Genomic DNA, 25,473 nt, shown 5'->3' with positions numbered 1-25,473 from the left:
ATGCATGACCGAGTAACACTTAAGTAATATGGCCCATGACCAAAGGCAGAATTGAAATACTTACGACAGCCTTGCTCATCTGAGCGATCACTGCAATCAAAGACTCCATCACATCGGTAGTAGGAGTTGATACACTGGTGACCACTGGAGCACTTGAACTCATTCAATGTGCAGTTGTAGACTGAAAAATCCAATTGAGTATGTTAACCTAATGATTTAACATGTCTGCAGTTTTGTATGTATGCTGAGCTCAGTTGTGCAACACAAATAATGAGATCAATAAACTAAGAGGCTTTGCAAATGCTTGTTGAATTTTACAGAGCATTCAATTGACCTCTACAACTCTACAAACAAGGCCTTGCTCAAGAATGAATGAATAACAAATTATTTAGTTATTCTTTATTGGGAATTGGCATGTAAAGCTACAATTCTCAATATTTTAAAGTGAAAAGCAGGGCTGAAGCAAATTTACAGTTGTAGGAAAAGTACATAGTCATGAGACCTGATGTAAATAGATCGGTTTAGCAACTATTTTCAGAATAAAATAGAAGCAGAATGACATTAAATAGATTTAATGAAATGCAGACTTGTGTGAAAAGACTTGATGTGTTATAATTGAGTACCGGGTGAGACCAGTGACTACAAGTACGGCCAGGGAAAACTGTAAGATACTCACTGCATCCCTGCTCGTCTGCCCCATCCACACAGTCCCTGTCCCCATCACAGACATAGTTGGGATCTATGCAGCGGTGGTCTGGACACTGAAACTGTCCTGGAATGCATGTGCTTCTCAGATCTGTCAATACACATTGTCATACAATATAAAGTATGAGCTAATCTCTTAGCCTTTTTTTTGTCAACATATACAACAGTTTACATGGCTGAGTTTCAAGTCATTTTAGTTTTTTAGAGGAACAAAATCTATGTTTTTTTAAGTAGCTGACTATTGGCAACTGTGTACTATTGGGTCCACAGCACATTCAGTGTTGTTAAAGCCATACACATCTTTTTCTGAGTAACCCATTTTCCTAATAGAGACATAGGTGGGACATTCAACATATGCACATTGTTGCTTCTATAGAGATACTCACGGCAGTCAGCTTCATCTGAACCGTCCCCACAGTCGTTATCAGTGTCACAACGCCAGGTATGTGGGATGCAGCGGTGGTTGGCACAGGAAAACTGATTAGCAGGGCATGTTCCAGGCACTTGCGTAGGGCAGTTATACTCATCGCTGTTATCAAAACAGTCATTGTGCCCGTCACAGCGCCATCTTGCCGGCACACATTGCTTATTAGCACAGGTGAATGCAGTGGGGGAGCAAGTGTTGTCTGAAAAAAGAGATGATGATCTTGATTAAAGTATCATAATATTAAACTGAATATGAAAAAACCCAGGGGCATGAAATTGTCTTTATTCTGGTCAGGTCGGACCAGTATAATAGACTAGATTTTCAAAAAAGCTTTACTGTTAATTCCACAGTTAACTTCGTCACTGTTGTCATGGCAGTCGTCAACACCATCGCATCTGTAGCTGTTTGGGACACATTTGCCGTTGCCACAGGAGAAGGAGTTGGCTCCGCACTGCAGCGTGGGGGGCTCGTTGGAAGGGTCTTCTACACATGTCTGATGGTTGGGCAACAGCTTCATGCCATACGGGCAGCCACACACCCTCAGTGAGTTTGGGGCTGGAAAGCAAAAGTGGCTGCAGTCTCCATTAGGATTTGTCTGCCTGTTGCAGAGGTTGGAACCTGAAAAGGAGAGTGGAGCATAATTACCTGGAATATGACTGACAAGTGTGAGCCTTAGTTACGCACAAACAGTGGAGTGAGAAGAGCAGTGAATAAAGCTATTGACCAATCTGGGAGTTGGAGTTGAAAGACTTGACATGCATGATGTGGCTGATTCCTCTTCTGATAATGACCATCTCCCCACCATCGGTCTTGCGCACACGTACAATGCCACCCAGGCGCCAGTCAGTGAAATATGCATAGCCTTCAAGGGACAGGAGCAAAATACCAAAGCTCGATTAGTTTAACTTTCATCACCTCCCTGGTAACAGTAATTGCTCTACTGACATGGCCATCATTAAAGCAAGAATGACAAACCACAGCTCAAGTCAACGGCATTACAATGAGCTCCCTCTTTATTTAAACTGACTACATGATTCTGTACTGCAACTTGTTGTTTATTCCAGGGATTTTTACCTTCAAAAATGGTGAGACCAAATGGATGGGAGATCTGGGTTATGCGGTCCAAAGAAATCCTGTTTTGTCCATCAAAATTGCTGTGCTCAATTTTGTCAAAGAAGGCATCCACCCAATACAGACGCATTAAGCTGAGTGGAAATCAAAACAGGGAGCAAGGGTTTAAAATAAGCACAGCCACAAAAAAGCAATGTTGTAGCATATTCATTTCTTATATATTCATTTTGTGTAAAACAATAAAAAAACAAATACATTCATCTCAAGTGTAATGGTGTATCGTGGGACTGTGAGCTTTTTAGGATGTTTGACTCACTTCCAGTCAATAGCTAGGCCATTTGGCCAGCCAAGAGTTGTGTTTACAATTGACAGGGCATGAGACCCGTCACCCCAAGCCCTCATAATCTTTGCTGGCCGGTACCAGTCCGTCCAAAAAATATACCTGTGAAAGACAAATAAACAACAACCTTGCTGTCGTATTACATTACACTCAAAAATGTACCCACATGGAATACTTCGAAACATCAACTGATTTACCTGATTTGGATTTTATTTTGGATACTTCCACATTGTAGAGCTTTTCTGTTTAAGCCAACTTCTTAGTGTTTGCTACAATACTGCCCTTCACGCTGAACTAATCTGAGCTGTTGGACACAGAGGCCTTATGACTTTGAGGCTGTTGGAAATAAAAGCTTGTTCTAAATAAGGATACTTTTATCAGGTTGGGGGTTTTATTACAGGCCATGTCTTTGAATGGTTGAGCACATCTTAAGAGTCTTGTTTGCAGAAACTTCCTTATTCCTATCTAGTCTAGTCTGAATCCCACTGAGTCCCTATAAACCTCAAAAGTGCTTTGTTAAAATAGTTTTTAGTCTTATAGTGTATAAAAATACCAATATTTGCCTCAAGGAACACAACAAGATTATTAATTATCTGGTGTTATAATGATTTACCCAATGGGAGGATGCACCACAATTGCACGAGGATTGTTGAGGTTTTGTATGATGGCTCTCCTGGACTTGTCAGCTAGCCTCATGACAGATATGCTCCTGTATCGGGGGTCAGTCCAGTAGAGGTTTTTTGAAATCCAGTCATAAGCCAGGTCCTCCACTCCCTCCACTCTATTAGCTGCCAGTACCTCCCTGCCTGTGCAGATCAAAGCAGTCAGACCACCGTTTAACACAGAGATGAAAGAGGAACACATTTCAATAAATAGGCTGTCAGCTTGCATTTTCACCATGTGGACCAGACAGAAAAAACAAGAGCAGCTCCAAAAACAACATCAGTGGTCAGAGTACTGGTGTTGCTTTTTTTGTAGTGTGACTCCTCGTGGACATTATTAACTACTTTCCACACCTTAGGTGACAGTTTTGAAACTAAATATCAAAAATGTCTGGTAAAACATTATTGATAAGTCTGTCCTACTCATTTTCAGGTCATTAGTATTGGATGTAAGTTGATTTTCCAATGTCCTCTCTCCTGTCCACTCCCTCCCCATAGTACCAGTCGGCCCCATCAGGCACTCCCTTAACTCCCTGTATAAGCCTGGCTAAATCACATGGTCAAGCTCTCTGCAAAGAAAGAAATTATCTAAGGATGTAAGCACAGAGAAAACATTGGGAACATAAGCTGCTGAGAGTTTTCATACTATACCATGTCTTTCCTTGTGTTATTATGTATTTGTAATGCTGTGAATATGAACAGGATATTCTCAACAATTCAGCTACTGTAGAGCGACCAACAAGATGCTCACCAGTCCCATCCACTTTTTGTTTATAGATAATATCTTTGGCTGTATCTGAGAAGAAGATGGCATCGTCTTCCGCACTAAAATCCACCCCGACAAAGTAGGAAGGTGATCCAGTGACGGGCAGGATGATGTCTTCCTGAGAAGAGAGGTTAAAGGGGATCCCTCTGACGGCCAGCTGGCTGGAGAACAGCAGAAACTGCCTCACAGCTGAAGATAGGAAACCAGAAGACCATTTGAAACATAATAGTTGCTGTACAGGTGAGTATAAAAGGTGAACCATTACATGTTCAGAATTAAGGACACATACTGGGATCTGTCAAAAAACAAAACACTTTATAAGTTATAAGAGAAATGTTCTATTACCAAAACATCGCTTGCCATCGGCATGTAGGTCATGGCCCATGCGACACTTGCAGCGGTAACCCAGTCCTCCATTGTCACTCCTGTGACTCAGAACACAGATCTGCTGACATCCTCCTCTGTCTACACTACAAGGGTTTGGCACTACAGACCAAAGCAAAAAACAAATCCCAGTAAAGTTGTATAAAATTTATAGATTCAGATTTTCTTTGTCCATAGCTATTCATGGTTCTTCATTTAGAAACACTGGCAGTTACATGGCAGAAAATATATCTAGGTAAATTAACATTATACTGTGAGTACTCTGAAGAACATACATTTATTGCATTGAGCGACTTACCATATGGCTGTTTCAGCTGATGTATCACTGCTACTCCGTGTGGAGTCTGAAATGTATTGTAAACAACTTGAGGACTGCTGTCAGTAAACTTGTTGGCTTTCATCACGGCCATCTTGGTCCAGTCCGTGAAATAGACATTGTGCTCAAATAGACTGATGCCAAATGGGTGTGGGATCACAGCACCTCCATGGACCACGGATTTTCTATTGAAATATTTTTGAGAACATTGACATATATTATAAACTGTGGACCTTTCTACTTCATGATTTGCTTTTATGTTTTTGTAAATAAAAGATGATTATTTTTGAGGAATAACACATGACATATTTACCTATGAAGGCCATCATATGTTGCAGTTTCAATGTAGTCATAGCGACTGTCAACCCAGTAGATGCGCTTGGCTTCGATGTCCAGAGTGACACCGGCTGGCCAACCCAGTTTACTCCCAATGATCCCATAACGATTGGTGCCATCCATGAAGGCCCGCTCCAGACCTGGTTGTCCATTCACTGCCTCCCAATCTGAGAAGAACATATACCTGTGAAAGGAGGTTAAATGTTTAATCGTTTTCGGATGGATCATTACATGAGGACTGCTATGTACAGGGGCTAGGACCACAGAAAAAACATTTCTTGTAATCTTGGAGACTTTACTCTTGTTACTTAAGTCTAGCATCCACATTATCAAATTATGTCCCCAGCTGGGTGGCTGTGCATCTACCCAAAGAGCTGTACATTCATTTACGATAAGCAATTTATCTGCAGCCACCTGGCTCTCCTCCCCCCCCTGAACTATACTATTGGATTACAATGAGGGTCATCACTTACATTGCTCCTCACTAATCCACCCAGGGCAATCTGCTAATCTCACACACACACACACACACATCTCCATTATTCCATGCCAATGGAGCACGACAGATACTGTATGTGGGGTTTGGGAATGGGTGGATTGCTCAATGGATGGAAACTGGGAGATGTGCTTACCCGACAGTGGGGTCCACCGCCAGTCCTCTCGGGTTTCCAAGGTTTTCAGTGATGAGTGTGACCCGGTTACTTCCATCAAAATCCACCATGTCAATCCTGTTGACGCTGGACTCCACCACATACAGTTTATTGTTCACCCAATCCACCGCCAAATTCTCAGGGTAGTCAACTGATACATTTAAAACCACCTGCATATTGGAACCGTCCATGTCCACAGAAAACACCTGTACACAAAAGATGCCATTGTTGTCAGGAAATTTGCTCTTAGGTGGTCACTGCTTCAAGATATAAAAGGAAGATAAAAGATAAGTTCACATTTATTGAGAAAGTGTATTTATTAAGTGTATCTTAATACAATACTCGCATGCAACATTTAAAGTTTTATTACCTCCTCCAAGAAGTTAGTTTGTCTGTTTGTTGGTTGGTTGGTTTGTTTGTTTGTTTGTCTGTCTGTCAACAAACATTACTTACAACCTTCACAAACCCATTACATTTTGGAACAGATCCGAATCACGGGGCAGATACAAAAATTAGGTTTTACTCTTGTTAACATTGCAAGGTAGGGCATTTGTGCTGCACTGGTGTCGGAATAATCTAAAAATAAGTTACCAACTAAGATAATTCACACTGCATTAACATTGTGAGATAGGGCATACTATGGCAGAGGTCTGCGCTATTCTTACATTCTTGTAATTTAGCTTTAGAAGCCTTTAGGCTTCAGCTGTATCTCAGACAAATCAAGTGAGCATATTTCAAAAGCTTCCACATTAGTTTTGGTTGCACTTTCGAATACATTTTTACACATTACACAGACCTTGGATTTTGTCCCCCATAACTTAAATTGAAATTGCTCACTTTGTGATCAGTATGAACAGGAGAACAATTACAGCGAACAAAACATGTATGGACATTGTCACGAAGCCGAAAGTGGGGAAGTGACAGGCTGGGGTTTCCTGGAGCCTTCTCTCCATTGTCCTCTCTCACAGTGCAGCATGTGACCTGCCACTCTTGGTATGACGCGCGGCTGCAGGCGATCTCTAATCACCCACCTGTTTACTGTGACCCATCAACGCAGCATTTAAGCTGTGGTTGCGCGCTGTTTGTTGCTGGATAGTTAGTCTGGTCAAGTAGGTGAAAGGTCAGCCAGTAACTGTCTCAGACCTTTTTGTTTCCTGCTGTTTTTTGGCCTGCCCACCTTAATGCTGTTTTTTCTTGTGTCTTGAAGGACTCTATTCTGCTGAACCTGCCTGCAGACGCCACTCTCCGCCTGCAATCGCCAACCCTGCAAGCCTCGTCTTTCCTGCCTGTGTCCACTACTGCTCTGTCTCCTGAGAAGATTCCCCCACCAGTCCATTCTACTACAGTCTTCGATTCAGAAATAAAACTGTGTTACAACGTCAAGCTGTATTTCTGTCCGCTTCTGGGTTTTAACAGCAAATCCTTACAGGCATGTGAGTTTAAATGACTTTAAATAATGTGAACCTATCCTTTTGAGAAAGCATGAATCTACTATTAAAACACACTTTAGAAGTAGAAAAGAAACAAAATAATTTGTTTTCTTTTCTGAGTCTGTCTTGTTACATGTAAAGTTTTCTGTACTTGCCACTCTACTGATACTATGATAGCGCTAGTTTCTCAGACTGGAAGCTTTGGCACCATGCAGTTGGTTAGAGTTTGCTCTTAGCAGCTCTGCTTCTTTTGAAACAAGATCCGGACGTCTAAAAAGCAGGATTTCAACTGACCTGTTTAAAGGGAAACTAAAGATGTGGAAATAGCCTGATAGTTTAACCTTTTTGGTTGCATTCACATACCCTGTTTGTGCTTTACCTACTTTTAATCTGACATACTGCCATGGAGTTGGCTGATATACACCGATGCCCAGTCAGAGATATGCCTTAGCCTTTTAGCCCAGTGGCTGCAGTTCAAACCATTGAGGGGCCAAGACATAGACTGAACAAAGACTTTTAAGCTGGCCAAAGAATGCATATAGATGGACAGTGCTACTGAAAACAAATACAGCATGATTACTTCAAACTAGCTCAACTTACAAAAATTACTCCCTGGTATGTGAACATCATAGCAGCCTATCGGACAGGTTTCAAGATTAGGCCATTTGGATTCCATTCCACATTTACTTCCCTTCATTATGACCCAGCCCCAAAGGAGCCAACAGCTATCCCATTATTATAGTATCAACATTGCTGATATTTCACAGGATAACTGAAAGAATTCCATCCTGGCCAGCTTCAGACTGACTCAAGTATTTCCTCAAACAAAAAAACTGGTCTGCTCCTGTAACCTCTTATCCAGGCATAACAATCTTTTTCATTAAGGTAATGCTCTAAGACAAACACTGTAGTAAATATGTACATATAAGGTTGTAAAATTTAAATTGGATATAAAATAACCTTATTTTGAATAGTATCAGTCCAGAAGATCCTATGGAGATTATAATGGAAGTCCACTCCCACTGCAACCCCTCTGTTCTGTGAATGAACCAAAGTGCGTAGACTGTTGCCATGAATGTCACCTATTAGCAGGTCTCTGCCATTAGAAAATATCAAGGAAGGGACTCCAGCTGCAGCAGAAACAAAACACAACAAGTTAACAAAACACAGCGTAGGGAAGTCATTTGAAACTTTCAGATTGGAACCAGAGTCAGATTGGTATTACAGCAGTAATCAATGTTGTAGTATCAGAAATACTTTGATCCTCGAAGGAAGATTCTGTTACAGTTCCAAGAGTATATAAATATTCCAGTAGAGATATAAAGAAATATAAGGAGTGTGGATATGTACAGTATTTACATAGTTAAAGGAATTTTTATGATACAGTATTTACATAGTTAAGGAGTGGTAATGGTGTACAATGAATAAATAGCAGCATCAGAGTATTGCTCAAAAAAACAGATAATATTGTACAGTTTCTAACTCACTAAGTGTCTGTGTGTCAGACACTTAGAGGGAGGAGTTATAAAGTTTGAGAATCAGTTTGAGAGTTTGAGAGTCAGAGGAATGAGTCAAAGGAATGACTTCCTCTTGCGCTCCGTGGTGCATTTTGGGGGAATAAGTCTTGCACTTAAATGGATGCATGGTATGGATGGATGCTCACCTAAATTATCATTCTAAATTTACAGAATGTAGCACATTAATTTAGATCCCTGACTCAGATGAATGAAGGTAGACTACTTTCTGGCCTCTTTTCACCAAAGCTAAAGGCAGAGAGCTCATCCTCTCAGTCAACGCTCTTTCTGTTACACAAGAGTAAAAGAGTAAAACATTTGGTACGCAACAATGCACCAGAAAGAAGTGCAGAGGCTTAGTAAAGCAGCCACAGTGGTTGGCAAGCAGAAAAAGGGGCACTTACTTGAGACGTCAGCTCTGCAGTATCTGTGCTGCTCCAGGGTGTAGCCCTCTCGACAGCTGCAGCGATGGGAGCCTATGCGGTCCTCACACAGCTGGTCACAGACTCCCCACATTGAACAGTCGTCAAAGTCTTCCGCATGAAATCAAAATCACAGAATTTGAGGATTAAACTTTTTAGTTTGAGTCTAATTCCACTTTCAACACATTTAAGACAAAATACGGCTATAATGAGATCTGAATCAACTAAATGTTCTCCCTCATTTCTTTTAAATTTGCGCTAGCTACTGCTTATCTCATTTACTGAGCCAAATATATACATAATATAATAGATACTTTCTATTAAAAGGAAAATCATGAACATCCCAAGTTATCATAATAAAGAATCTCAATCACTGGGCAAGGGTGATGTAAAATCAATGAAGGATATATACCTATGCATGAGCGACTATCGTTGATGCTGACAATGTATCCAGAAGGACAAGAACAGGTCCCTCCATCAGGGGAGGCATGGCAACGATGCTCACAACTCAGAGAGGCACATCTCCAGATACCTGACCAACACAGAAACCACACGAGTGAATGAATATACTTCAATAGCACATTTTCAGTGATATTAGATGTCCTAATTTGTACTTGACACAAGTTGTGTTGGTACTAACTGCAGTTGCGCCCAGCAGTGGTGTTAGTTTCATCTTCTCCCTCAAAACAGTGAGCTGTCCCATCGCATAGCTGATCCATAGGGATACACTGGCCAGAGGATGGACAGGGCCATTCTCCTGGGTAACATTCCCGCGGTACATTACCTGAAGACAAAACAAATTCATCTTTGTCTTTGCAAGCTTACAAAATTAATCTAAATCGGAAAACAAAACAGCAGAGAAGTTTCCTGGTATTTGACTGATTTACAAAATATTGTGTGACTGAGTGTATAGCAGCCTAATTTCCACAGGAATGTGGTGCTGATCTTAAGAAAATTGTGACTGGGACTTTATTGTCAGGGAAATTACTGTCACTTTAAATCGATGGATGGGAGTGGAGCTTTGAGGGGGTCACATGGGGGCTCAGAGGGCTTCAGCAGCCCATCCTCTAAAAACACACACTCTTCACAGCGGTGTGGAGGAATTCTAAAGCCCTTTGGGGGCCTGCATGATCTTGTGCCACAAAGAGGCATTTGAATAACACACTTAAAGGAGCACAGACATAGCATCTTGCTAGCCCGAACAAACCATGGAGACTGGGTCACACAGAGATGTTGAGTTGTTACACATTCTAGTGTTTTTTAACCAGCCAAATCTCTAACATTTTAGCTCCTTACAGCAACAATTAATAGGGTTTATGACAACTGGTTTCCAACTGTTGTCCATACCACAGCCTTTTTCGTCTGCATTGTCCTCACAGTCATCCTCTCCATCACAAACCCAGACTTGGTGGATACAGCGGCCACTGGGGCAGGTGAAGTAGTTCCCTCTACATGTAGGATATGCTGCAGGTAAAATGGAGAATGCCAATACACAGAAAAGTTCAGAGACAAAGAACATCTATCTGGGTGAAGGTAAGAGTCATAAGACAGACAGTGGGGTCTGATTAAAAGAGAAAGGAGGTTCGAAAGACATACTGCAGTTTAGCTCATCACTTCTGTCTCCACAGTCATCGTCATGGTCACAGATGTAGCGTTGAGGAACACACACCCCGTTATGACACGGAAACAGGCCTGTATTGCAGTGCTGTGCTAAAGAAAATGCAACAAAAAAAGACAAAAAAAGATCTATTTGGTGATGGTGCCATGCTATGGATGGTAGTGCTTTGTTAATTGCACGTTGTGGAAAGCTCAACAATGGCTTCCACATGAATAGTTTAACAATACAATTAACTGGCTTCTTACTGCAATTTGCCTCATCAGAGCCATCACGACAGTCAAGCATCTGGTCACATCTTTGGGTTCGGTTGTAGCAGGCCCCATTAGCACACCTCAGCTGTGTGCACTCGGGGTAATCTGAAAGATTAAATTATCATCAGGGCAATGCTGTTCATTCAGATCAGGGTGACAACTGTGTTCTTTTTAGCTTTTAACATGTGAAAAGCTCTGCAAATGGGAAGGATAAAAGACGGCCACAGCATTCTTTATGCAATTGTGAGATTACCACAGTGTGTAGAGCTGTGAGTCTACGATGTCAGAACAATAATAGCATAGCAGCTGAACTTCAGCTTGACTAATCCACCAAGGAATCTGCAATCAACCTCTGACAACAAGAAGCATATTGTGGCCCATTCTGTCAGTCAGCAAGCCTCTTAATCTTAACAAATTGATTAAAATGCCTCAGCCTTGAGCCTGAGATACAAAAAAGGGTAACCACCCTGGAGAATACTTACGGCAGTCTCTCTCATCAGACCCATCTGAGCAGTCCGCCAGACGGTCACATCTGTATTCGCCTGGGATGCATGGCCCGTTACTACAACTGAACTGGCTACTGGTGCACGTCCTTCCAGCTGGGGACAGATTGGAAAGTGACTTAGCAGCACAAAGACAGATTTTGTTCACAAAGTTCTTATATACATCTTCTTGTACAGTAGATATAGGTCCTGTACAACCATCTAACACAGACCCTTTCTGAAATATCTTGTTATCTTTAAAATGCAAATTACAATTACTTGGTGTAATCTCTACAAAACATTTATAAGGTCACCTGGAAAATGGCTAATAATGTAAAAATGCACTTACGGCAGTGGTGCCTCTCATCTGAACCATCCTCACAGTCCTCCTCATCATCACACAGCCACACAACAGGGATACACTCGCCGTCACTCAAACACCGGAAATGACTGTCATCGCATGTGACCTGAGCTGTGGGAATACATACAGAGCATTTCAGTATTTACGACAGTTACAGTCATTATTTACAACTGTAATCTGGTGGAAAACTACTACGTGCATTTTGTCAAGTATAGTACTTTAGTAAAACGTTGAGTTACTTGTTCTTTACTTGAGTGTTTTTATCATATGTGACTATGTACTTCTGCTCCACTAGTTACTTCTTAAGAGGAGTAATTTTACTTTGATACTTTTTGTATACATTGCTGATTATACTTCTGGTTACTAGCACACTTTTGATAGCAGGTCTTTAAGTAAAGGATCTCAGTATTTCTTCCACCACTGCTGTAATTTAGGTTGAAATGACACATCCAACAAGAATTATCTCAAGTGCCATGTTGGCCTGCACTGTAATATAATGAGTAACTCACGGCAGTCGTGTTCATCAGAGTCATCCACACAGTCTAATGTGCCGTCACAGTGCCAGTCACCTGGTATACATCGACCAGTCCCACAGCGAAACTGCCCCAACTCGCATCCTAAACACAATACAACATTTACATAATTCAGTGCTTGAGTTTAAGTTTTTTTCTTTCATGTTATTGTGATTGTTATCAACGGTAATCCTTCAATGTTTTGCCAATTCAATTATTATATCACTATCATTGCTATTATCGTTATTTAATTATGCCCAAACGTGTCATTCTGTTTATCCTGGGTCCTTGAAGCAAAGAGAAAAAACTATATTCAAATATGGTTACAAAAAAAGTGGATTAATAAATTCTTAAATACTCTATGATAGAAAAACATGGCATAAGGGAGCAGGGATTCCTTTCACTGATGAAGCATGTTGTTTACTGCATTGACATGACTTGGAGACAAGCGTGCCAGCCATCCCCCCGACACTTACACAATCCCCACCACACTCATCCCGAGCCTCCTTTTGATGTTCTCACTGAGTGGCATCTGTAGAGATAAGGTACCACCACTCTACCTTCCCTGACGTTTTCCAGGAGAGATTGATTTAGGCAGCATAGTTCAGTGGCAGAGCACTCTATCAGACCCGTCCAAATAGGAATGTGCAATTCTGATTGTCTCTTTGACAGCCTGATTTATGGTGCATGCTGTTCCTGTCCGGTCTGAAATGTAATTGGAATAAATAGTGGTACTGAGTGGTACCGCGACCATTTCAACCCAAATTCTTCATGAGAAGAGCTGTGAGGTGGTGATTGGTGGTGCTCGCTTGAAGTTAATCTATCCCTGTCCTGTCTTATCCAGCATTTTGGAAACATTCTTCTTTCTTAATCAGATAGCTTTTTACATTTGCTAAATATTGAGGTTACTTAATCAAATGCTGCAGTAATTCCATAGCAACGATTTTACAATTACACCTTCATGGCTTGAAGTTACTAGTTATAAGGAATTATAGGCACGTGACAGAGAAAATGTAATTTCTTAAAGGTAAACTTCCAAAAATGAATTGCCTACACACCTGCAGCCTATTGGCTTGATAAATGCTGCGTGAATAAGGCGTTGATTGTATTTAGAGTCAGAGGTTTATCATCTCTTTTATGTAATGTTCTCTTTTAAAGATGGATCACTTCCACAACAGTTGTGGGGTCACTGCCTGTGCTACTGCACTAAAAGCCTTGCATACGCTCCGATCAAGAATACTTAATTTGCCAACAAAAAAAACCAAACTACTTTACAACCAACCTAGGCACACAAGCTGTATAGTTAACTCCTTCAGCAGCTATCCAGGAGAGAAAACCTTTTTTCCTGCTCAGTTTACTAATGATAAAATTGCTCACAATCTGCTCAAAGGGAGTCTTTGTTGCAGAAGGCAGTGATCCTGGAGGTTTCAGCATCATCTATAGCATAGCAGCAGGGTTGCATACAGTATAACTGCAAGGAGATGCTCTCTATTTAACAAAAATACAATATTTCCCTCGACAATGAAGGGCAGATTTATTACATTTAAGTCTTGAATGTCCAGACAACACTACTGTCTGTACAGGACCACAATGTTAAAAAAACAGAAACATAATTAACAAATAAATAAATAAATAAAATAAAATTGCAAAAATTAGCAAAACAAATTAATAACAAAGCAAAATGTTTATAGCTGCCTTACAGTGGTGCTCATAAGTTTACATGGCCATGCTTAAGTTGACTGAAAAGAGGAATAAAAAAATCTTAATGCCTTAATTAAAAAATGAGGTAAAATCCAACTTGTAAGGACACCAATTTTCTTTGTGAATGAATAATGTATTGTAAATAAATAAATGTTCTTCCTTAAAATAGAGGGGGTATAAGTAGACATACTCCTATGTTAAATTCTCATAGAGGCAAGCAGATTTTTATTTTTAAAGGCCAGTTATTTCATGGATCCAGGATACTATGCATCCTGATAAAGTTCCCTTGGCCTTTGGAATTAAAATAGCCCCACATCATCACATACCCTTCACCATACATAGAGATTGGCATGGGATACTTTCCATAAAATCATCTCTCAATGCAAATCAAACCAGCTATGAGGGTAACTGAAATACAATCATGCCAATCTCTAGGTATGGTGAAGGGTATGTTATGATGTGGGGCTATTTAATTTTTTTAAATAAATTTCCAAAACATGATTTTTTTATTCCTCTTTTTAGTCAACTTAAGCATGGGCATGTAAACTTATGAGCACCACTGTACATTCATGCCTTGGTTGATAACTTAAAACCACGTATGCCAAGGAGAAACCAATCTGCTGGAGGCTTTCAAATGCTGCCAGTGTTTCCTGACAGTATTACTTCTGGGAAAGGTGACAGATACACTGAAGCCGAACCTTTCAACAGCACTATCTTGTGCGAGGGTTCTTCTTACATTCTGAAAAGAACGTCTTCTTTGTAACATTTCCTTAACCGTTAAATTTCTATGTCTTCATCCTGAAAAAAATTGCAATTTCACTGTCAATCATTATTTGAGAAAATAAAAGTCAGGGTGCAAATTGTATTACGAATGTTTAATCTGAGTAAAATGATCAGTGCTTTTTTTATTAGTTTTTTGTTTGTGTGTTTTTGTGTAATTTAATGTTTTCCTATCCCTTGTCTTTCCTAATTAGCAACTTAAACCCACAGCAGGAAAGAGCACCACACCAACCATGCAGAAATATAAGGGCACCCTACTATTGCCCAACAAAGAAGAGTAGTAGAGGAATTTTCATTAGAATGAAACCCCCCATACGCCTTAACCCCCACTGTGAAGTTACAATGGCACAAAAGAGGTGCCAATAGGGATCCAAACTCATAACTGGAAGTGTCACCCTAAAAAAGTACTCAGCAGAAAGGAGAGTACAGTAAGGCTTACTTCCTGAGAAAAGGTTAAACAAAAGTGGAACATAAGCTCCCTTCACACGGCCACCCATTAAGAAAACACCTGTCCTCTAACACTGAAACATGTCTTTCTAGTCACGTGGAGCGCCTGAAACATGTCTTCAAGCTTTCATCAATACCGTCTTGTTTTGACGCAGTGAATGTGTGCAGAAAAAAGGGGAGAAAACGGCTGCTGGCAGCATGAAACACTGGACCCATCCAGGCTGTCAGAGCGAAGTGCTGCTGCCTATTTCATATGGAAATCAATGCAGCAGAATGCAGTCAATTGCCAAACAAGTGACTTTGGCACTTACTGCTACACACAAATCAGTGAAAAAGTGAGGAGGCTTTGGCAGTGGCATGGGAGCAAAAAAGAGGACTAAATAAAGCCTTGGTCTAGTTAGAATTGAGAAATACTCAACATGATTTTTGGTACGTGTCTTAACAAAAGCATGAGTGAAAAGAATGAATTATAAATTAAGTTGTCACAATGCAATTAGAGAGAAACTGGACAACTTATTTTCCCTCCGTATATTGAGTCACAGCTAACTTACAGTTTATTGGAGGCTAAACTCCATCCTCATTGTCTGTAGGGAGCTGCAGGAAAAGAAAGGATTTGCTCTTGATTTGTGCCAACTGTGTTCCTGTTTCTAATGCACTGTAACTGTTGCGCAAGGATTTAGGCTCCTACACCGGAAAGACGCTGGCATGCATGAGGTTTAACATGCATGTGCCGAGTTTGTGTCTTGAAAAGTTTGAACACAACAGAAGACTTTTTTTTTTTTTTACAGCCATTACAGACTCAAACTAAAAATAAGTGGGATCAAATCAAGACAGACCTGACCAAAATATTAGCAGACTCCAATTACATGAACAAAGTTGTTGAATGTTTTCATTATTCTGTTTCATATTCCATTTTGTGAAATAAAAACTTACTCTGTAACACCATCAAAGTTCTTACTGTTCCCCTAATATGTTGTTAAGATACCCGCTAGCCAATGTAGAGGAAAAAACAACTCAGTTAGTGACAAAATTTGTCTGGAACAGCAAAAATGGCAGAGGATAGTTAATAACAGACTGTTACATTAGCTATTTATGCCATTGTAAGCATTCTGCAGTAGTATCAAGCCCAAGGACTGGTCAATGTGTTACAGAAGGTTATGGAAGAAACATTTATTAAACTAAGTATTTTTGTGGAGGAAAAGAGGTTAGAGAAGGTATCATTTCCCCTCATAGTAAAACTACATTATTAAACCATTACTTATCTCCCTGCGTATATTATCAAGTAACACATCCTTCAGTCTGATTCTCACACCAGCAGATAGCCTTCAGGAAGCACTTACTACTTTGTATAACATGGAATGTTTGATTACATTTTTAAACCTTGAATGACTGCATGACTTTTGTTTAAACAGTCACCAATCACTGTCTGTAAATCACAACAAATTCAAGCTAATGATCAACGTGCACATGCTGACAAAGTCTACCGAGAGTGAACGGATTAAGTCAAGTCATCATTTTGTACACCTCAGTTGTCATCAGCATATGTCAGCTACAAGTACTGTGCCTGCTGTGATTCAAAGGAAATGCCAAGTGAATTTGTTGTTGTTGTCTTTTTTGGCATGGACAGTCCACCATTTCTGTTTTTATGTGCCTGTTAGCCAGAGGAAATTGGTCCAAGATATTTTATAATAAATACATAAGAAAGCTGAGGCGATGACCTTACTCTTGGTACAGATTTTACTTCACTCCAGACTGTTACTTAGGTAGAAATGGTTCCATTCTGCAGCAGCTGCAGTGTAATTAGTTGCTTGATTCACACTAAGGAGCTTACATACTAAGGGTTGAGCAAAAAGAAAGCAGATTACAATTTGAGAAGCAGGATATTGCTGGGCTACAAACACAAGAGCCAAAACACAAGACCGTCATGTATAAAGAGCAGTATGTGAGCATTTTGTCCGTCTCTGTCTTGAATTAAAAAATAAAGTTCTTCCATGAGCTGGAATCGAATTTGAATAAGTGGTTTTGCAGCGTAAAATCTGCTCCACTGAATGGGATTTGTACCAGTAGCTCTCAGTCCTCACAGATTGTCTGTAAGTCACATGCTCTTTTCTGTTACCTAGCAACAGTAAAGCTCAGGCAAAAGTTCCTCAAGAGAACTTCCAATCTGTCTGAGGAAGGCTTTGTGCTCAACCTTTAAAGTAATACTATGTTGTAAAACATTTAGCTCTAGAGCCAGACTAACATTACCTAGGGGCCACATCAAAATGACTAAAGAAGATTGTGTTCCACTATAGTTGCTTTTTGAATCATCAACAAGGTTATTCATGTGTTTAGTTGATGTAACCTCTTTGATTCTCAACAGAATGTGTATTGTAACTCATTAGGTGTGCAATTTATAGTTCTGTGCTAAGAAAATAAATCAATAAATCACTACAGAAGCATTTTAATTTAGCAACATTTTCCCTGCACAGTAACTGGTTTGTTTTGATGAGCAACAAGTGCACTGAGTGAATCAGTGGTAGCACTACAACTCTGCAGGTCCTCAATAAATCATTCAGCTGACAGCCTGTGTGAACGGGGGAAAATGTAGAAGGAACAAAATCACACTACTTACCTTCAGAGTTGCACCATCTTACACAACATATAAAGACGAGGAAGAGTTGAAGAAGCAGTGCTCTCCACATTCTGGCCGGTCCGTCCAGCTCCGTTGTGCAGATGGAGGAGCTGTAGGGACTGGGCTGGGATGCTGTTGCTTTTTTCTGTCTGTCTTTCTTGGCCCGCTAGTTGATGAAAAGGGGCGTACACAAAGGCCAGGACAGCCGCTCCCCCAAGCCTGCCTCAGCCCTCCGGATAAATCCCTCTGGCCCTGGAACCTGCATAATGCCATCCAGTTCGGATTTATGGGTCCGACCTGTCCTGAGTGCCAGTGATTTTTCACTCACAGCAGGACCAGGTATCAACACTGTTTATTTGCCACGCACTTATAGGAGGGTGCACGCGGGCGCTGGGGAGCAAAATAATGCTGGGAGTAATAAACAAATGTAAAACAACGAAAAGTATGAGTGTTCTAAAGGCTCAGGCCAGTCACGTAACGTTAATCAGGTTTAAACTGCCAGTTGCACTGCACCATTCCATTAAGTGACTACAAATGTACAGTAGGCCTACCAAAGTGAAACATGGTTTAAACAAGATAAGAAAACTAACGTTAGGTTCTTCCAACATACTTTTTTCGATAACGTTCACTTAATAGTGCAAACATCTGATCAGTAGTCCAACACCTCCATCATGTGGCCAAGCAGAGGCATCAGCGTTCCACCTGCCGCTGCAGCCTGCTCTAAAAAAACACTTTAGATGCTAAATCGGAACTGCTAGAACGGTCGACGCAGATTGCAATCTCTCTATGGCTCTGGATTGACGTGGTTAGGTTTGGGCATGGGGACCTGGGATTGGTTAGGGTTTGGGTAAGAAAATCAGGGTAAACCAATCAGAGGCAGAATAAATCAATGTTGGCCACGAGCATAGAAGGCCACGAGGCGCGTCCTGTGATGTCGACACGTCTAGTGGATCCGATCTAGCACCTAACCGTAAATCACAGGACTGCTCAAAGATGGTTGCCATTAGCAACCGAGCAACTAAAACTTGGAGAAATGAAATGAGGAATGTACCGAGCCCTGAAGTGGAAAAGTTAGCTAATTAGCTAACGTTGGTACTCATTATGGCAACCCCACAGAGAAATGCAGAAAACTTTATGAAGGTGGAGGGCAACACGACGCTGGTAAGAAACTATCAATGACAACGATAAATCTGTGGGGTCCTCCGTTGGTAAAACCATAGACATATAAAGATCTTTATCTTTATCTTTATCTTTTTATATGTCTATGGGTAAAACGATGCATGAAAAGTTAGTATTTTAGCTAGCTAGTTAACGTTAACTTGCTAGTATAGCCGTCTCCTGAGTTAGCGTTACGTTACACTCCAACTTAGATGTCAAGTTAGCCAGCTAGCTAACGCTACATTGCAGGGAAATATTGTGTTTTGTAACGTTAGCTAGCTATGTTACTCCACTAACGTTACATATATTTGACCAGTTTAATAATATAAAGTTTGCTACATATTATGTATGGTTTAAAATAAAGCCACTCAAATGTATAGCGTTAAGGTCAGAAGTTAACGTTAGAAAAGAAAAGTTTGTTCAAACTAAAGCCCAAGAGAGCATCTAAAGTTTATTTGGATTTGTTTTTTTCCTCACAGATAGCTAGTTAGCTATATCATCTCAAATGATATCAGTGTCAGCCTCAACAATATCAGTCAGGCCCATGTCCAAACACAGCATGACTTTACTAGAGCTCCCAAAAGCACCTGTGAATCATGTTTCATCACATGACGCATTTTCCCTTGTTCCCAGCCCATGGACATTGTTCGGGAGTCACTGGAGAAACTTCGAAGCATTTCTGCGAATGATGCAACAGAGACAGGGATGCTGCGGTCCAGGATAGATGAACAGTCAAGTCTGATCTGCATGTTGAAAGAGAGAGCAGATGAGGTGCTTCTTCGATGTCAAGCCCTGCAAAACATCAATACGGAGCTAGAGAGCCGAGTAACAGACTGCCAGACAGAACTGGACAGTGAAAGAAAGAAAGCAGAGCTATTAGAGAAGAGATTTATGGATCTAGCTGCCAACAATCAAGCAATTATTGCTTTCATGGAAGAGTACAAAAGTCAGAATGATCAGTTAAAGCTGGAAAACAAACAGCTGCAGTCAGAAAATGACACTCTTTTCTCCCAAAAATTACAAGATAAAGAAGTCTTTGTTCAAAAACAGATGCAAGAAATCGAACAACTGAAAAAGAAATACACAAATAAGGAAATTGAATATCAGTGAGTATTAATAATGCTGAAAGGTCAATCTATTGGTCAACCAACATAATAGTAATCAACAGCAATTTTGATTATCTTATGAGTAATTTATTAAGTAAAACTGCCAAACATTCCCTGGTTTAAGCTTTTTAAAATGTGAGCATTTGCTGATTTGTTTCTCTGTTTGTTGTTAAATTTAATACCTTTGCTGAATTGTAAAACTATCTTTTAGGGAGAAATTAGTTGGATGCCAGTCAAAACTCCTGGAACAAACCGCTCAGCATCAATCCAAGTGCACATTGCTACTTCATCAATTGCATGATGCTCAACAACAACAAAGAGATGCTGTAGAAATGTGCAATGGTGAATAGTCAATGTTTTATTATTCTCAATATTATATTATATTCTCAAGTGGTAGTAGTAGTACTTGTAAAGCACTTGCAAATGTCTGGGCTTCTGTTCACAATCAGCCTTAAAGCTGAATCTACAAAATGCTGAAGAAGAGCATGCTTTCAAGGAAACCAAGATGAGAGAAAGCACAACAAGCCTCACCATAGAGAAGGACAAATTACTGTGTCTGTCTATTGAAAGAGGGAAAATAATACAGGTGATTGAATATACTATTTGCTCTCTTCACTGAAATGAAAAAAAAACGAAAAAGATCTCCACAGATGAACCAATTGCTTTATTTACAAACACCTTGCTATTAAATACAGGAGAAACAAGAGGAAATCCAGCAACTGGAGACAAAATGGAAAAAGGAGAAAAAAGCCCGCACCGAAGCAGAGGACAGGTAAATTGTGCATCAACAACACAATACTGCTTTAAGAAAAATCCTGAAGGATAACCAGTATTGTCCTTGTCTATATTCCCCATGACACTATTTGTTCTGACCTTCCCTCAGGTTTGAACAGGAAGCAGAAACTGTTAATGCAGATGTTAAAGTGAAGTCTCTCCAGTCTGCTCTTTATGAATCCATGACAAAATATGAGAAGCTGAAAAAGGTTTGTTAAAATCTGCAATATTGAAATGTGATTGACAGGGGCCCACATAACATGCTCAACATATCTTCTGCCATTATTTTACAGGATTTTAAAGCCTTCAAAGAACACAGCACCAACCTCCTTTTACAAGAAAGGGAGTTAAATAAGAAGCTTCGCCATATGATGTGCTAAACTTTATCAATAATATGTAAGTGTTATGTTTTCATTAAAACAAATATTTTTCACCAAGATAGTTTGCTCACTGACAGTGCTAACGATGTAAAAAATAAGTTCACCTTTCCAGAGAAATGGAAATACAACACAACAGTACTTATCATGACATCTTAAAAGTTCCTTAAGTAGAAAATATATTGTACAAATCTTAGTCTCATTAAACTATACAGATACATCGCTTAAGAATGCTCCACTGCCAGTTTCTCAGCCTTTTGGATTACTTCTTCAAAGGGAGCCACCATGTAGAAAGCTTGCTCTGGCAGGGCATCATATTCACCTTGAAGAAAGAAAAGAATAAGCATTATAATCAAATGTCCATTAAGTTAATCGCATCTAGAAATATCTGAAGCTTGACGCATCACTCTGCCTCCTAGAATGCTCTAGAAGCCTTTGATTGTTTCTTTCAGAGGCACCAGCTTTCCCATGTGGCCAGTAAAGACTTCTGCTACCTGGAAGGGCTGCAACAAGAAACGCTGGATCTTACGAGCACGAGCTACAGTTAGCTTATCCTCCTCAAACAATTCATCCATACCCAAGATAGCAACGATGTCCTTTTATGATTTGTAGTCCTAAAAAACAGTTAGGTTTGTTAGACAAGATTTTAGTTTAGTTTTTGGATTGCAGATATTGTTAACAGCCATTTGTTGCATCCAAGTGAGCAAAAGTTGTGGCAGGAGCTGGGTTAGTTAAATCATCAGGTACATAGATAGCCTGTAACAAAATGAGCAATTTGAGTATGAATAACCAGGAAAAATGAGAGTGTGCTGATGTGCAATTAGCATCTTGTGTAGTCTAACTTTTACTGAGGTGATGGGGCCCTTTTTGGTAGTGGTAATTCTCTCCTGCATTGTCCACATATCAGTGGCCAGTGTGGGCTGCCCACAGCAGAGGGGATATGACCCAACAGAGCAGACACCTAAAGGATAATGAGACAAATATTCAGACACAAGATGTGTATACATAAACAATATCATAATTTGATATTGATCTGAAAATAATGACAAATCTATTTGGTAGTTCATACCTCAGATCCAACCTGGGTAAACCTAAAGAGGTTGTCAATAAAGAGAAGAACATCCTGTCCCTCCTGATCTTGGAAGTATTCTGCAACAGTGTGTTAAATGTAACTCCTTGTGTTGACTTTTGAGGTGGTGTCCTTAAGGTTAATGACACCAGACTCGATACATTTTTGGTTGTCATTTCTCACTCCAGCAAACACAGAGTAACCAGCGTGAGCCTTTGCCACATTGTTGATAAGCTCCATAATCAACGTCTTGCTAATACCAGCACCGCCAAACAGACCTAAAGGAATTCAACATGCACGATAATCAATTATCATGATATGCATTTATGAAAATATGAGTGCAGACAAAAAATCTAGGCTGTCAGATAATCCACCCTCCAATCTTTCCACCCCTTTGTGTAGGGTGCCAACTTTGATTCCAGTGATCAGGATTGCCACACTCATGTTTCTGAACTCAGGGGCTTCAGTGTGAATAGGAGCAGTTCTGCAAGAGGATAAGTTATTTTTAAATATGCTGTTTAAAGGACAAGGCAGGCCATATTCCTATTTTTTTTAATTGTGAATGAATCCTATGAAGACATGAAGCAGCTAAATAAATAGTCTCCAACATAGTATGGGGTAGAAGGAACAAATAGGCTTGTCAGGAATTCAAAAAGTACTGAGAGACAAACTTATGATTTGGGATTTGTTGACAACAAGAAAATATAGAATAACTCTAGCATCAAACCTATTGTTTGGTGCTAATTAGACCCCTCTAATCAATGGGTTCTCCAATGACATTCATGATCCTGCCCAAGGTCTCAGGGGCCACAGGGATCCTGATGGAGGCTCCAGTATCCAGAACCTTCTGACCGCGGACCAGACCCTCTGTGCCATCCATGGCGATCATCCCAACTGTGTTTTCACCTAAAGAAGTGCATGAGGGGAGACAGTAAAGACACTTTTTTTCCTGTCATAACAGACATCCAAAAACAGACCCCAGTATCAATTCATCACACTTACCCAGACGCTGTGCCATCTCCAGCATCAGCCTGCTCTCACGGCCAGCCACCTCCGGTGCATTAAGAACAGGAGGCAGGCCTTCATCAAACTGGGCATGAACCACAGCACCAATCACAGCCACTATCTGGCCGTTGGGCAGTGCTACCTGAGAAGCTGGGGCAGCGTAACCCTTGCCTGAAGGGACAATGACAGAAAGAGGGCAATGACATTGATGGCAACATATTAAAAGTGACTTGATGATTACGATAACAGCAGCAACTCAAATTAAGAAATCAAAACAAGTTTTAAAGTATAGACATGTTTCATCTATTATATCCACAGGATAAATAAACAATATAAAATATGTTTCCACATATTGGTGCTTCAGAATTGAAAGGTCTATGTTCTGTTGCCACTGAGACTTACAAGCTGAAAAGTTCTAACAGGTAATGACTTTTACTGAGTTACTTGGAAAGGTTATTGATTAGGGACATCAAGACATGACTGGAGCTTTGTCTGATTGAAGTAATAATATGACCAAATGACTGTTTTATAGCTGCTTTAATTAAAAAAAGAAAAGAAATCCTTACTGATCGCAAGTGAATGAAGACACTTTATGGTCAATTTGAGTAGTGACCATCCTTAAAAAGTGTCTTCACTCACTCAAAGAAAGAGCCACATGTGAGCCACATGTCTCCCGCTGATTGTCTTTAGAGAGTGGATCCCCTGCAGCATTGTCCCACAGCACCCAACATAGTAGATGGCTGAAGGTGAATGTACACACTATGGACAGTACACACAGACACAGCTATGAGTAATCTTGAACTGCTGCTCAACCCAATGTCCTGTCTGAGTAATATAGGATTTTAATGATTTCTGGTTCAGCTGTTGCTGCTGCCCTCATGCTGCATGGTGACACTGTAGAAGTGTTCATTTATTCCCTAAAATACTTACATTATCAGTAGGTAAGTATAACCACCACTCAAAATACAACTGTAATGAAAATCAAATACTGTGAATTTCACAGTATATTGTACCCATCTGTTACAGAGTGCCAGAGTGTTCAGTTCTTGTTTTTTAACCCATAATACTTTACAATAATTTTCACAAGTTGTAAATGTTGCTGCAGCATATTGGAATGCTATGAATCGATGTCATTCATTATATGAAAGTGACAGAGTGAATTTTGCCAAGCCATCATTCAGTGCAACATTCCTTTGTGTCTTATAATTATTTCTTGCCTGGAGCTTTGCGAAGCAAACCCTGGTCCAATTAAGCACAGCAGGCAGCCATGAATCACGAGCACAGGACCAGCCCCCTCTCTAAACCACACCAGCACTTAAAGGTCACCTCTACTAGTGGATGGTCACATGGTCATTTTTAGGGTCTGGAAGGTGAAGTACCACCTACAGCTTCTGTTATTAAGATATATTGCATGTCACTTGCTTACTGGTTGCAACCCCCTTTTTCAGTGAAAAGAAACAAATCACAATAGCCAACAACAGGTTAATCTAGTGAACAAAAGTTAGTTGATGTTTCTGTTGAGAATACTGTGATCATCCATTGTTTCTTGAGTAAAACAACTGGATCCAATTGACCCTTCGCTAGCTTATCTACAAGTTTCCATTGCTTAGCAATTTTATACTTAAAATCTCAGACCCTTAAACCCTTGCTTCTCAGTCAGCGCTGTTATGATCATTTAAAGTCGAGGGCTAGATCAAAGGTGACCAGGCTCTTGCAATTAGGGCCCCCCACACACACACACACACACCTGTGGAATTTATGCATATGCTTTTTATATCACCTCTTAAAAAATGCTTGGACTCTTTTTTGTTGTTGCAATTTTGTCTTGAGTGCTCTTTTAATCTGATACAAGCCTGTTATAGTTTATGTCCAACATTTGTCTGCGAGGTTTACTAACTTAACTAAAACATTCAAAAAAGATTCTTAGATTGTATTTATAACCATCCCTCTCAGAATGAGGCAGTCTAACTATTTAACTGTTTAAATGAATGTATGTGCTTTCTTTAAAGGAGTTGAAGTTGAAATATAGATGAGGTCTGATGTGTATATCAACTGATTTTGCTGGTAGTTAAAAAGGCTCTCACTTTTCAATAAAAAGACAAACACACAATATGATAATTCTGTGGCATTTAAGAATGAATTACCCCCCTAGTAAACACATACACAGTTGATTGTACTTGCTTCAATGTTGCTTC

At 40.1% G+C, this 25,473-nt stretch overlaps 2 protein-coding genes across 3 annotated transcripts in view; one reads left to right on the top strand and one right to left on the bottom strand.

Annotated features, from left to right (window-relative positions):
* The window catches only part of lrp2a (low density lipoprotein receptor-related protein 2a), a 46,900-nt gene extending 28,837 nt beyond the window's left edge, over positions 1 to 18,063 (bottom strand). The window contains 25 exon segments of the mRNA XM_032530334.1: positions 65 to 181; positions 677 to 796; positions 1,092 to 1,331; positions 1,469 to 1,750; positions 1,857 to 1,994; positions 2,207 to 2,337; positions 2,520 to 2,645; positions 3,157 to 3,349; positions 3,957 to 4,160; positions 4,317 to 4,457; positions 4,654 to 4,856; positions 4,985 to 5,191; positions 5,640 to 5,863; positions 8,048 to 8,217; positions 9,006 to 9,134; positions 9,436 to 9,555; positions 9,664 to 9,807; positions 10,371 to 10,487; positions 10,620 to 10,733; positions 10,887 to 10,997; positions 11,375 to 11,491; positions 11,724 to 11,846; positions 12,245 to 12,352; positions 17,790 to 17,939; positions 17,942 to 18,063. Of these exon segments, the coding sequence (XP_032386225.1) occupies positions 65 to 181; positions 677 to 796; positions 1,092 to 1,331; positions 1,469 to 1,750; positions 1,857 to 1,994; positions 2,207 to 2,337; positions 2,520 to 2,645; positions 3,157 to 3,349; positions 3,957 to 4,160; positions 4,317 to 4,457; positions 4,654 to 4,856; positions 4,985 to 5,191; positions 5,640 to 5,863; positions 8,048 to 8,217; positions 9,006 to 9,134; positions 9,436 to 9,555; positions 9,664 to 9,807; positions 10,371 to 10,487; positions 10,620 to 10,733; positions 10,887 to 10,997; positions 11,375 to 11,491; positions 11,724 to 11,846; positions 12,245 to 12,352; positions 17,790 to 17,939; positions 17,942 to 18,062 (3,850 nt within the window). The 5' untranslated portion in view covers position 18,063.
* Positions 18,064 to 18,544: 481 nt separating this feature from the next.
* zgc:172182 (coiled-coil domain-containing protein 89) lies at positions 18,545 to 25,417 on the top strand. 2 transcript variants are annotated; one of them, XM_032528989.1, is made up of 8 exons: positions 18,545 to 18,950; positions 19,581 to 20,053; positions 20,265 to 20,395; positions 20,503 to 20,639; positions 20,749 to 20,825; positions 20,937 to 21,036; positions 21,121 to 21,223; positions 21,657 to 25,417. In XM_032528989.1, exons 1-7 carry the CDS (start codon positions 18,891 to 18,893, stop codon positions 21,205 to 21,207), a joined length of 1,065 nt encoding a protein of 354 aa, XP_032384880.1. In that variant the 5' UTR covers positions 18,545 to 18,890; the 3' UTR covers positions 21,208 to 21,223; positions 21,657 to 25,417. The 2 variants fall into 2 exon arrangements, with proteins under 2 accessions (XP_032384880.1, XP_032384881.1); XM_032528990.1 differs by having other exon boundaries at positions 23,235 to 25,236.
* The last annotated feature ends 56 nt before the right edge of the window (positions 25,418 to 25,473 follow it).

This window comes from Etheostoma spectabile, chromosome 11 (assembly GCF_008692095.1).
Source record: "Etheostoma spectabile isolate EspeVRDwgs_2016 chromosome 11, UIUC_Espe_1.0, whole genome shotgun sequence".
Lineage (NCBI taxonomy): Eukaryota > Metazoa > Chordata > Actinopteri > Perciformes > Percidae > Etheostoma > Etheostoma spectabile.
Note: the sequence above shows the minus strand (reverse complement) of the source record. Positions and strands in the feature narration are given on the sequence as shown.